The 12,832-nt window shown below is 39.3% G+C and overlaps 1 protein-coding gene across 1 annotated transcript in view; it reads left to right on the top strand.

The window, feature by feature from the left end:
• Positions 1-12,832, top strand: part of VPS13B (vacuolar protein sorting 13 homolog B) — a 775,227-nt gene that overhangs the window by 698,157 nt on the left and 64,238 nt on the right. The window contains exon 43 of the mRNA XM_052651420.1: positions 10,988-11,143. Coding sequence (XP_052507380.1) covers positions 10,988-11,143 — 156 coding nt within the window. The remainder of the gene's footprint in view (positions 1-10,987; positions 11,144-12,832) is intronic.

The following is a 12,832-nucleotide window of genomic DNA, read 5'->3' as shown; positions in this document are numbered from 1 at the left end:
GTTTGCCTTGTGATAACCATTCATAAAAATAAACACTGGGGTGCTGCTAGAATCTGTTGTTTCCTGGTAGCTACTATTTCTGAATATATATAGAAAGACCAGCCACATAGTGAATAGCATAATTTCAAACAGCCAAATGACTATCAGTTACTATGTTTCAGTCCCTTTAATGCTTCACTCTCTGGTGTTCATTGATGACTGGTGCTCGGAAAATAAGTGGCAATTCCTGATGTAAGAGTTCATTGCCTCTTCAGCCTCCCTTTCTGTACCATCCTCTCTTAGGCAGATCCTCTCCCTAACTCTCACCTCTCTTCATCCCCAAGAATCTGTACACATGGCTGCTTTGAGAGCAAGATCTGACCTGAAACAATGACTTTTGTTCCAGTTTGACTCTTTCCTTTCCAGGATCAAAATCCCATGGGTTATGGGATCTATCTGGGTTATGGTCGATTAGAAGCTATTAGAAGAATCTAAGCCAATGAGTTCATAATATAAAGTTAATTTTCCACATTATATTGACAGTAAGTTGTTTGCACAAAGATTTAAAGCTGTCAGTCAGTTCAGTTCAGTTCAGTCGCTCAGTCGTGTCCGACTCTTTGCAACCCCATGAATCGCAGCACGCCAGGCCTCCCTGTCCATCACCAACTCCCGGAGTTCACTCAAACTCATGTCCATTGAGTCGGTGATGCCATCCAGCCATCTCATCCTCTGTTGTCCCCTTCTCCTCCTGCCCCCAATCCCTCCCACCATCAGAATCTTTTCCAATGAGGCAACTCTTCGCATGAGGTGGCCAAAGTATTGGAGTTTCAGCTTTAGCATCAGTCCTTCCAATGAACACCCAGGACTGGTCTCCTTTAGGATGGACTGGTTGGATCTCCTTGCAGTCCAAGGGACCCTCAAGAGTCTTCTCCAACACCACAGCTCAAAAGCATCACTTCTTCGGCACTCAGCTTTCATCACAGTCCAACTCTCACATCCATACATGACCACTGGAAAAACCATAGCCTTGACTAGACGGACCTTTGTTGGCAAAGTAATGTCTCTGCTTTTGAATATGCTATCTAGGTTGGTCATAACTTTTCTTCCAAGGAGTAAGCGTCTTTTAATTTCATGGCTGCAGTCACCATCTGCAGTGATTTTGGAGCCCCCCAAAATAAAGTCTGACACTGTTTCTACTGTTTCCCCATTTGTTTCCCATGAAGTGATGGGACCAGATGCCATGATCTTCTTTTTCTGAATGTTGAGCTTTAAGCCAACTTTTTCACTCTCCTTTTTCACTTTCCTCAAGAGGCTTTTTAGTTCCTCTTCACTTTCTGCCATAAGGGTGGTGTCATCTGCATATTTGAGGTTATTGATATTTCTCCCAGCAATCTTGATTCCAACTTGTGCTTCTTCCAGCCCAGCGTTTCTCATGATATACTCTGCATATAAGTTAAATAAGCAGGATGACAATATACAGCCTTGACATACTCCGTTTCCTATTTGGAACCAGCCTGTTGTTCCATGTGCAGTTCTAACTGTTGCTTCCTGACCTGCATACAGGTTTCTCAAGAGGCAGGTCAGGTGGTCTGGTATTCCCATCTCTTCCAGAATTTTCCACAGTTTATTGTGATCCACATAGTCAAAGGCTTTGGCATAGTCAATAAAGCAGAAATAGATGTTTTTCTGGAACTCTCTTGCTTTTTCCATGATCCAGCACATGTTGGCAATTTGATCTCTGGTTCCTCTGCCTTTTCTAAAACCAGCTTGAACCAGGAAGTTCACGGTTCACATATTGCTGAAGCCTGGCTTGGAGAATTTTGAGCATTACTTTACTAGCACATGAGATGAGTGCAATTGTACGGTAGTTTGAGCATTCTTTGGCATTGCCTTTCTTTGGGATTGGAATGAAAACTGACCTTTTCCAGTCCTGTGGCCATTGCTGAGTTTTCCAAATTTGCTGGCATATTGAGTGAAGCACTTTCACAGCATCATCTTTCAGGATTTGAAGTAGCTCAACTGGAATTCCATCACCTCCACTAGCTTTGTTTGTCGTAATCCTTCCTAAGGCCCACTTGTCCTCACATTCCAGGATGTCTGGCTCTAGATGAGTGATCACACCATCGTGATTATCTGGGTTGTGAAGCTCTTTTTTGTACAGTTCTTCTGTGTATTCTTGCCACCTCTTCTTAATATCTTCTGCTTCTGTTAGGTGCATACCATTTCTGTCCTTTATTGAGCCCATCTTTGCATGAAATGTTCCCTTGGTATCTCTAATTTTCTTGAAGAGATCTCTAGTCTTTCCCATTCTGTCGTCTTTATTTCTTTGCATTGATCGCTGAGGGAAGCTTTCTTATCTCTTCTTGCTATTCTTTGGAACTCTGCATTCAGATGCTTATATCTCTCCTTTTCTGCTTTACTTTTCACTTCTCTTCTTTTCACAGCTATTTGTAAGGTCTCCTCAGACAGCCATTTTGCTTTTTTACATTTCTTTTTCATCGGGATGGTCTTCATCCCTGTCTCATGTACAATGTCATGAACCTCCGTCCATAGTTCATCAGGCATTCTATTTATCAGATCTAGTCCCTTAAATCTATTTCTCACTTCCACTGTATAATCATAAGGGATTTGATTTAGGTCATACCTGAATGGTCTAATGGTTTTCCCTACTTAAAGCTATTCAGTTCAGTTCAGTTCAGTTGCTCAGTCGTGTCTGACTCTTTGCGACCCCATGAATCACAGCACGCCAGGCCTCCCTGTCCATCACCATCTCCCAGAGTTCATTCAGACTCAAGTCAATCAAGTCCGTGATGCCATCCAGCCATCTCATCCTGGGTCGTCCCCTTCTCCTCCTGCCCCCAATCTCTCCCAGCATCAGTCTTTTCCTATGAGTCAACTCTTCGCATGAGGTGGCCAAAGTACTGGAGCTTCAGCTTTAGCATCATTCCTTCCAAAGAAATACCAGGGTTGATCTCCTTCAGAATGGACTGGTTGGATCTCCTTGCAGTCCAAGGGACCCTCAAGAGTCTTCTCCAACACCACAGTTCAAACGCATCAATTCTTCGGCGCTCAGCTTTCTTCACAGTCCAACTCTCACATCCTTACATGACCACTGGAAAAACCATAGCCTTGACTAGATGGACCTTAGTCGGCAAAGTAATGTCTCTGCTTTTGAATATGCTATCTAGGTTGGTCATAACTTTTCTTCCAAGGAGTAAGCATCTTTTAATTTCATGGCTGCAGTCACCATCTGCAGTGATTTTGGAGCCCCCCAAAATAAAATCTGCCACTGTTTCCACTGTTTCCCCATCTATTTCCCATGAAGTGATGGGACCAGATGCCATGATCTTCTTTTTCTGAATGTTGAGCTTTAAGCCACCTTTTTCACTCTCCTCTTTCACTTTCATCAAGAGGCTTTTTAGTTCCTCTTCACTTTCTGCCATAAGGGTGGTGTTATCTCCATATCTGAGGTGATTGATACTTCTCCCGGCAGTCTTGATTCCAGCTTGTGTTTCTTCCAGTCCAGTGTTTCTCATGATATACTCTGCATATAAGTTAAATAAGCAGGGTGACAATATACAGCCTTGACGTACTCCTTTTCCTGTTTGGAACCAGTCTGTTGTTCCATGTCCAGTTCTAACTGCTGCTTCCTGACCTGCATACAGGTTTCTCAAAAGGCAGGTCAGGTGGTCTGGTATTCCCATCTCAAAAGCTATAGTTTGCTACTTTTATGACTTGTTTGTAATGGAATCAGTGTGGGTTTTTTAGACATGAATTTTGTCCAGGAAAAACCAATCCAGGTTTGGCTGTCACCTGCTTTTGTTTATGAGAAGTAACAAAAATATCTTTTATTCTATTCTAGTATCTTTTTTCATGTTATTTCCTTGGATAAGTAAAATATATCAATCTCTGGTCACACGTTTTAACTTCTCCAAGCATAATAAGGCTTCCCTGGTGGCGCTAGTAGTAAAGAACCCACTTGCCAGTGCAAGAGACCTGAGTCAAGAGTTTGATCCCTGGGTCGGGAAGGTCCCCTGGAGGAGGGTGTGGCAACCCACTCCTGTATTCTTGGCTGGAGAATCCCATGGACAGAGGAGCCTGATGGGCTGCAGTCCATGGGGTCGCAAACAGTCAGACACGGCTGAAGCAACTTAGCACACATGCAAGCATAGTTCCTCTAGAGTCCTACATTGTTCTTCTTCCTCTCGTAAACTATACACTATGCTGCTTCTTGCTGAACCTCTCCCGCTACGCTGTGAGGGTTTCAGTGTGCATCTCATTCGTCTCTGTCTCCATCATGTGGGCTTCCCTGGTGGCTCAATTGGAAAGAAGCTGCCTGCCAATGCGGGAGACATGAGTTCAGTCCCTGGGTCAGCAAGATTCCCCGGAGAAGGAAATGGCAAGTCTCTCCAATACTCCTGCCTGGGAAATCCCATGGACGGAGGAGCCTAGCGGGCTACAGTCCATGGGGTCGCAAAACAGGCAGACACGACTTAGCGAGTAAACCACCACCACGTGTAGTACAGTTAGTTGACTTATGGTGAGCATTTAGTAGATGGGAATCCTGAAAATATTTGCGAAACTGAGGGGAAGAACATTTTGCCTTAGGGGGGAAAAAACCCTCAAATAGTTTCATTAAACTGCCCCAGGAATCATATGAGTAAATAATACAGCAAGACAGACCTTGTGTGAAGAGCAGTGATGGAGGCCTCAGAAATGAACTGAGTCTCATGTCTTCCTTTCGGCAGAACGCCAGCAGAGCAAATGGGAAATCTGTGACACTGACCAGGACAGGTGGGGAGACTTCATGCAGGAAGCTGATTTTGAGTTTTTAAAATAGAAATGTCTAATTTCTTTTTACTTGAAGGCTCTGTATGCTTTCTGTTGAACTTTTTTGATTTTAATAACATTAATTTTTATCTGATTGCAAAGTAATACATATTTATAGTGTGAAATTTGGAAATTACATAAAAGCACACAAAACACACACATAAAAAGGAAAGTCACATCCCCAAGATAACCACTATTAACATTCTGGTATATTTTCTAGCCATTTTTCTCCCTTTAGGAATAAACATGTATACTTTTTGTTCATTTTACAAAAATGGAGTATATATTGCACATATCTTTTTATAATGCAATTTTTTCTGGTTAATCTTTGGCTAAGTAAAACTGTTCATGTTTTTTTCATGCTGTGATTTTTTTTTCAATAGTTTCAGAGGATTCTATAGTATAAGTATGATTAAGAAAAGAGATTCTTCGTAAGCACACTTCAGTTCAAATCTTACATCTTGCCCTCTTGAGCACTGTGGCCTCTCTGTAGCTCAGCTTGCTTTTTCATTCATAAAATAAAAGTATCTCCCACCTAAGATTATTTTAAGGAATAAATAAGAGCATATATAAAAAGCACTTAGCCCACTGCTTGATACATGGAAGTGAAAGAAAAAGTGAGTGTTGGTCTCTCAGTCATCATTCTAGCTCTTTGCAACCCCATGGATTTGTAGCCCGCCAGGCTTCTCTGTCCATGGAATTCTCCAGGCAAGAATACTGGAGTGAGTCGCCATTCCCTTCTCTAGAGGCTCTTCTGACCCAGGGTTCAAACCCAGGTCTCCTGCATTGCAGGCAGATTCTTTACTGTTTGAGCCACCAGGAAAGCCCAAAGTATGTGTCTAATAACTGATAGCTATTATTGTTTTTCTATATTTTATTTGACTAATGTCCTAGTAATGCCATATTTTCATTATTAAAACAGTGCTGGAATAAACATACATCTAGGTAAATCTTTGCACATGTCTATAATTATTCTATCAAGATAAATTCCTATTTAGAATTTATGAGTCCAGTGAGTATCTGAAGCTTAGATTTTTTTATAGAAAGATTACTCTCCAGGTACAACTTTCATTCTAACCATTGTTTGAGTGTGCCAGGTTTCCCTTCTCCTGTAAGAGGTTGCTTTACGCAGTTGCACAGAATTTGTAGCTTTCATGTAATTCAAACAGTCTTGAGAGAAAACCTGCATGTAAGCTCTCATCTTTTGTGTCATTGATACTTGGGTGATGACAGTGACCATTATATCACCCCCTGGAAGGTTGATTTGAAAATCTTTTTCTTTCTCCTCTTTCTTCCAAAATACACTGCATCAAAGAATCCAAGTTGTCCACTAGAAAATAATTCAATTTGCTTTATTTCTACCTTATCATTCTTTTAAGTTGTACTCTATAAATATGGAAAGGAGATATAGAGTCCTAAGAGTTCTAATATTGAATCAGAGTGACACCAAGGATTGGCAACTATCTAGATATTTTCTAGCATTATTTCAGATACTCTGAACATCCTGAAATTCAACTGCCTTAAACAAGCAATAATGAGCAACATATTTCATTTTGTTTTCATGTTAGTTTATTGATGTGAAATGTACTGTCAGTTCCACTTATGCATTCTAAACAAGCAATCTAGCTTTGATCTATTTAATTTGATCTATAGCTTTTTAGATGTTATTTTGGATAGACAAGAATTTGTTCATATTTTAACTTAATTTTCATTTGTCATGCTTACCTGGTATATATCATTTAGGGTCTTCTTTATGCTTTAGTATCATGTTGCAGTGTCTGAATTACAGATTTTAGGGATTTCATTGATGTGTAACTTAATCTAGTATTGTTATCCACATAAAGCAAATCTATAAATCTATATTGAAAGGTCACTCAAAATAGAAATTGTTTCTGTTATTTTGATTCTCATTTTATGATATTTTATGCCCAAATATCACCACTAAAATTTTTTGATATCTCCTTTAGGTTATTTTGGTTATTTTTCAAAAATCCTGATTTTTTATTCAACAGACATTTTATTCAGTGCCTACTGTGCACTAGGATCTTGGGATATAAATATGAGTTTAGAAGTTAAAAAAACAAATATGATGCTTAAGCTTTTGTATACATTAATATATATTATATACTATATATTTACTACAAGCGTATATTCAGTAGTTTCTTTCACTTGCATTTCACATAACTTTTCAGAACTAAAATTTCTGTCAAGAATAAAATATATTGGAGAAATACGTTTACATTATTTAGATTTTCAGTTTCTTTTTGGAACATTGCATATTACTGTACAATAAATTACTATAAAGTATAAAAAATATGCAAATAACTCCGAAGACAAATTTTCAATTTCTGACTAGGTAGAAAGCATCTTGATAACAATTTTTAAATGAATAGTGAAATAAAGTTCACAGAAAAGTATCTAGTACTTTCATTTATATTTCAGATATCATTTAAAGGTTTTTCTTAACAGCCCTCCTCTTTTCTCTTCCTTGGTGTACCCTGTTATCCTAGATTTCATTTTGTTTTTCTTTCCTCTGTAATCTGTCGACTCAGGAATTCTCCCTTTGGATGTGACTGTGGGTGGTCCTGAGAGCTGATCCCCAAGCCCCTGATCAGTAATTCAGTTTTAAGTTTTATTTTTTATTGAAAAAAATGAGTGGAAAGTTCTATGCTCCCATTTGAGGTCTTCAGTGGAATTTGATCTTGCTGCCAGTGTGGCCCTGGAATAGGGCAGTCTGCTAGAAAAAAATGTCAGTGTAGCCCCTTGAGGCCTTCCATTGAGTGTGGCTACTGTACAACCTGCCTTATGCTTCATTTCATTTCCCACTGAAAAGTTCAAACAAGAGTGGTTCCTATTTGACTGTTTTTCCTCCAATGGAAAAAATTAGACACTAGCTAAGTAGGCCACAGAGAGTGAAAAACCTGAATGGAAAAGAAAGATGGTAAAGGAAGTGAATCTGAAAGGGAAACTTAATGGAAACAAGGGGAAAGAAAATTTCCAAATTGTTAAGAGAATGTTAAAGACACCATGGGCTCTAGGCAGAATGGATAGTGATATTTTGTTAAGCCGGATCCTTCCTCTCTCCTGTTTCTGGCCCACATTGCTCTCATTCTGTTGCAGTTGTCCAGACCCCTCCACACTCTGCTCTCACCATCCTTTCAACACATCGCTCATCTGCACACAAGGCTAATTCCTGAATAAAGCACAAATTCCTTAGCTCAGCAAATCATCAGGGCTGGCCACCATCTAGATCTGCTTCTCAGACCTTATCCTCACTCTTTTTTTGACAGGTTGCTTCTTTTCCAACCAATAGAGACTATGAACTTTGCCCCAAGCAAACCTTCTGACTTCATCTCTCAGATTGTTCCCCTTGGCCAGTGACTGTGATCTTTACCAATTGAAGTCCTACCCAAACTCTCAGGCTCAAATGCTTTAGGAAGCTCTCATAATCACAGCAACCTGAACAAGCCCTCTCTCCTCCAGACTCCTGTATCAGTGTGTACCTCTCTTAATGCGTCTTGTGGGTTAGTTATACAGGCCTTACTTTTCCTGTAAAATCTTAAGCTCCTTGTGGGATAAAGACTAAAGCTCTTTTTTATGTCCTCCATAGTCTTTCACATATTGCCTTCCTTATAGTATCTGACTAATAAAAATGTATTGGATCAATAATAGAAACAAGTCTCATTAGGATTAGGCAATCTAATACAAATTTCACATTTTTATGCCTGATTTTATAGTTTCTTTGCTATAGAAATAAAAATAGACATATGGGTATTTGTTATTAAATGGAGACTTCTCAGTACCTATAACAGTGAAATTTAGTGAATCAGTCCAACAAGTACAGGATTTTCCACCCTCATTTGATGTCCAGGAGTACCTGAGCACCCTGCCAGTGCCATGGGAAGTACTGGGCACTGTACTGAAGTACTGCTGAAGTACTGGGGTACTAGGGCTGAAGTACTGCCAGGCCTCCTGAATTCCTTTCTGTAGATTTTTCTCTCTGAGGAATGTCATTCCTTCCCTATTAAATTATATATACATGTAGTTGCCAGTGGTATTTAAATGTTTTTTAACTGCAGGCCAGACATTACAAATATTCTGTTGGTCATACAGGTGGGAAGAAACGTCATGTTTTTCTCCCACCTAACTTTTCTGTGTGCACTAACTCCAAACATATCTGAATTTTCATAATTCAAAGACAATATATGTGATACATGTGCCAACGTTTTGAGAACAAATAGCTGCCAAGCAAAACCCGACAGCATATTCCTTGGTGACATTCCGTCATTAAAAGCTGTGCACACAGAGTGAACAGCTACCTAAGATTGAGCTCATATGCAAATGTGAACACTCCTCAATTAAAATTACGCTGTGTACATTAAAACTTTCTTTAGAAGCTATGGAATTTTCAAGAAAAATACAGCTGAGCTTGACCTTAAGTACCTTGCCTCATTATTTTTTGTCATTTCCAGCTACTAGTCCCTCCAAAGAAAACAACTTTCTTTGTTTCTTTTAGTTTTGTGTGTACCCTGAGCTTTATTCCCAGTTGCTGCTACAAAAAACTGAAATGGTTCCAAACACCACTATTGTTTTTCTTTTTTTTCCCCTGTAACTAATATTTAAACATCAAAGATACTCTGGTACTTTTATGTTGAAGACTGTATATAAAACCAAATTTTCCCTAAAGGTATTTTATTTGCTGTCCAGGATTTTTTTATTTTTTTATTCTTTTGCTGTTAGACTTCTTTTTTTAGAAATCATCTGACTGGTAGCCTTTTGATTTCACAAGATCACTGGCAGTTGTATGGAGGAAGAACTGAGTGGGGCCATATTAAAAGCAGGGAGATGAGTTACGAGATTTTTTTTAAGTATTTTAAGATATTTAAAAACAAAACAAAAAATCTCTGAATTTTCCACCAAACGTTACATTATGATGAACAGTGACCTTGGGAAATTTTCAAGTTTAAGCACTTTATAAGGGTTCCTCTTAATGTTTAAACTAAAAAATAATGTTGCTAATCAAAAGACTTCATTATTATGGCAATTCTCATGAAGTCCTTAATGTATTTAAGAGCCCATTGTGATAGCTCTTATATAATATTTTCAAAGTTTTATTTATTCTGTTAATTGGAAAATGTTTCATGTGATTAACCTTTGGTTAGCTCTTTTAAACATTATGTATGATATGAAGGGAACTGTTGTTTGTATATTATCTAAACCTTCTTCCTAAAATGTCAGTGTTATTTCTGTATGGCATCATTGACTCAGTGGACATAAGTGGGAGATAGTGAAGGACGGGGAAGCCTCCATGCTGCGGTCCATGAGGTCGCAAAGCGTTGGACACGACTTAGTGACTGAACAACAGGAACATTGTTTATTTTCATTTAAACATGTATCCTAAAGAAACAGTCATTGTTGTTTTGGAATACTTTTTCAGTTAGTGGACTTAAGTTTGGAATACTTAGTTGCAGTTAATAGGTAGCAATAGAAATAGAAAGTATTTGATGTCCATGAAAGAAATCTAAGTATTACTAAAAGTGGCAGTACTATGTGGATAAACGTGAATGTGGATCAAGGACTCAACTGGTAAAAATTACAATAAATACATACTAAGAAAAGGAATAGAACAGACATTCAAAATGTTAAAGGTATTTCTAATATGATATATGTGATCTCATAAGGAGAATGAATATATTAAATGAATTGCATTCTCAAATTGCTATTTTGTTCTTTATCAAAAGGAAAAATAAAGAATGGCAATTTAGGGTCAAAAATAATGCTACAAACCAAATTTAGCTTTAATTACTGTCTAGCCAGAGGAAGGAATAAACTATCAGCCAAGACCATGATTCTTTGATCTCACGTTTCAGCCTTCTTGTCCTCCAGATGAATGAAACAGTCTTTCCTCAAATGTTCAACAGGCCCTTTCACCATTTGATAGGACAATTATTTTTAAGGTTTAAAATGTGATCTGGAAAACCGCATTGACTCTATGTGGCATATTTGCTATTCTTAGCCTGGTTGAATAAGCTGGAAGTGGATGAATAATGCAGGTTAGAAAGAAAACAGATGCTAAGTATTACAAATAGGAAGGTTTTCCAGCAATGAGACTTTCATTTTAGGACTAGATTTTTGTTGGCACTTTTGGCATTATGACGATTATTGTTTCTCTCTCCAGCTGTTACACATCTGTATTGAAGGTTGGGGCAATTGGCGTTGGTCAGAGCCCTTCAGTGTGGACCATGCGGGGACCTTTATTAGAACTATTCAGTACAAGGGTCGAACTGCTTCACTCATCATCAAGGCTCAGCAAGTCAGCGGCGTGCAAAAACAGGTAAGTTCTTGTGTGTCCATGGCCCAGACGACTCTGAATCATTGGATGTTATAATGGAATGGAAACTTAATGAGATGCAAATAATAATCGTAAAAAAAATCACAGAGCTCTTCCTAGCTGTGCCTGCTCCAGCCATGCACATGCACACTCACTAAGTGTTTGTTGTTGATCCTGATGATGCTGATGGCTTCGTACCCTTGTCCCAGGTCTTTTACAAGAGCTGCTAACGAGCAGTAAAATTTACTGATTTTCATTTCACCTCTTCTCCCTGTCACCACCTACCTTCTGGTGGAGGTGCTAATGAGCTGTGAAATGGCCAAAGGGTCTTTATTGAGAAGGAAAAGAAGCCAAGGATGGTGGGGACCCTGGATAATCCAGCAGTGGATAACCAAGAGTTGATTCTCAGGCATGCAAGAGTAACCTGCAAGAAAGTGTCAAGGTTCTTTCCCATGGCAGAATGGGCCTGGGTCTCCAGCAAGCGTTCTTTTCCTAGGAGTTAATATTAACTGCAGTAAAAATTCACTGCAGTCTAACTCTTGGCTTATAAAACCTCAGCTCTCAGCACATATTTTTACGTATTTTATAAAACTTCCTTTTGGCTGTTTTTGAAGTTCTAAGACTGCAAAGGGGGAAAAGAAAGTATCTGACACTTTTTTGTGTTCTTAAGATGTGAAAATGTGGTTTTTAAAAGATGTTTTTCAAGCATGGAGCACATGACAAGAGTGGAAAGAAAAAAAGGAAGTATTAAAATCTGAAAACTGGCTTCACTGCACACATAGTAATTGGATTTGTCATAAGAGTTTTAACATATACATCTGCATCTGGATTATAACAATCTTTCCAAAGCTTATGAGAACTGAAGACGTGATAGACACAGCACCAGTCCCTGGAAAAGGAAAAAGGGAGCTTTCCGTATTGAGCACCTGGGGCCCCTTCACTGCTGTGTGCCCAGGGGGCAAGCAGGAGGTAACCCGTAAGGTGAACAGTAGGACCCGTCCCGTGTGCATTCTTGGTCTGCACCTAATCAGGGAGCTGGACTTCGTGCTCTCATTATTGAGAGCAACAAGTGAGAAGAGTACGGTAGCAGCAGGGTCTCAGAAAAAAGCATGGAGGAGTGTTCCCCGTCAACTGACCATTCCCCCAAGTACTTGTTGATTGTCTCCTGTAGAACAGGGTAAAATGGAAGACTCGAAGTATGTGACACAACCTTTGCTCTCAAAGTGTAAATTTAGATAAATTGATGTAAACCCAACAAAGTGTATGGCTGACAGTAAGTGTGAAGGGAATTTAGAGGTTTCACTAAGAAGATTTGACCTGAACTGGGCTTTACAAAGCATGTCGAATTGAGATTAAGAGAGGGCATTCCCACTCAGCAGTATAGGATAAACAATGATGCAAATACGGGACAGATGGATCTTACCCAAGGACTCAGGAGGAGACCAGCATGGCTAGAGTGGGCTTTGAGCTGGAAAGTCTTAAAAACAGGAATCGTTTCTTCCATCTGCCCTCAGAGCTTGCTTTCATGGATGTGCTCTCAACAAACATCTGCCCAGCACCCACTGGTTTTCTGATTCCATCACTCACGCTCTCTCAAGAATGCCTGGTCTGCCTTCCCATTCACCGGCGTGCCTGAGAAATGGTCATACAGTGTTTGTTGGATACTCTGAACGACGAGAGGCTCATTCTCTC

This window comes from Budorcas taxicolor, chromosome 14, assembly GCF_023091745.1.
Source record: "Budorcas taxicolor isolate Tak-1 chromosome 14, Takin1.1, whole genome shotgun sequence".
Lineage (NCBI taxonomy): Eukaryota > Metazoa > Chordata > Mammalia > Artiodactyla > Bovidae > Budorcas > Budorcas taxicolor.
The sequence above is the reverse complement of the archived record's forward strand: the minus strand, read 5'-3'. Positions and strand labels throughout refer to the sequence as shown.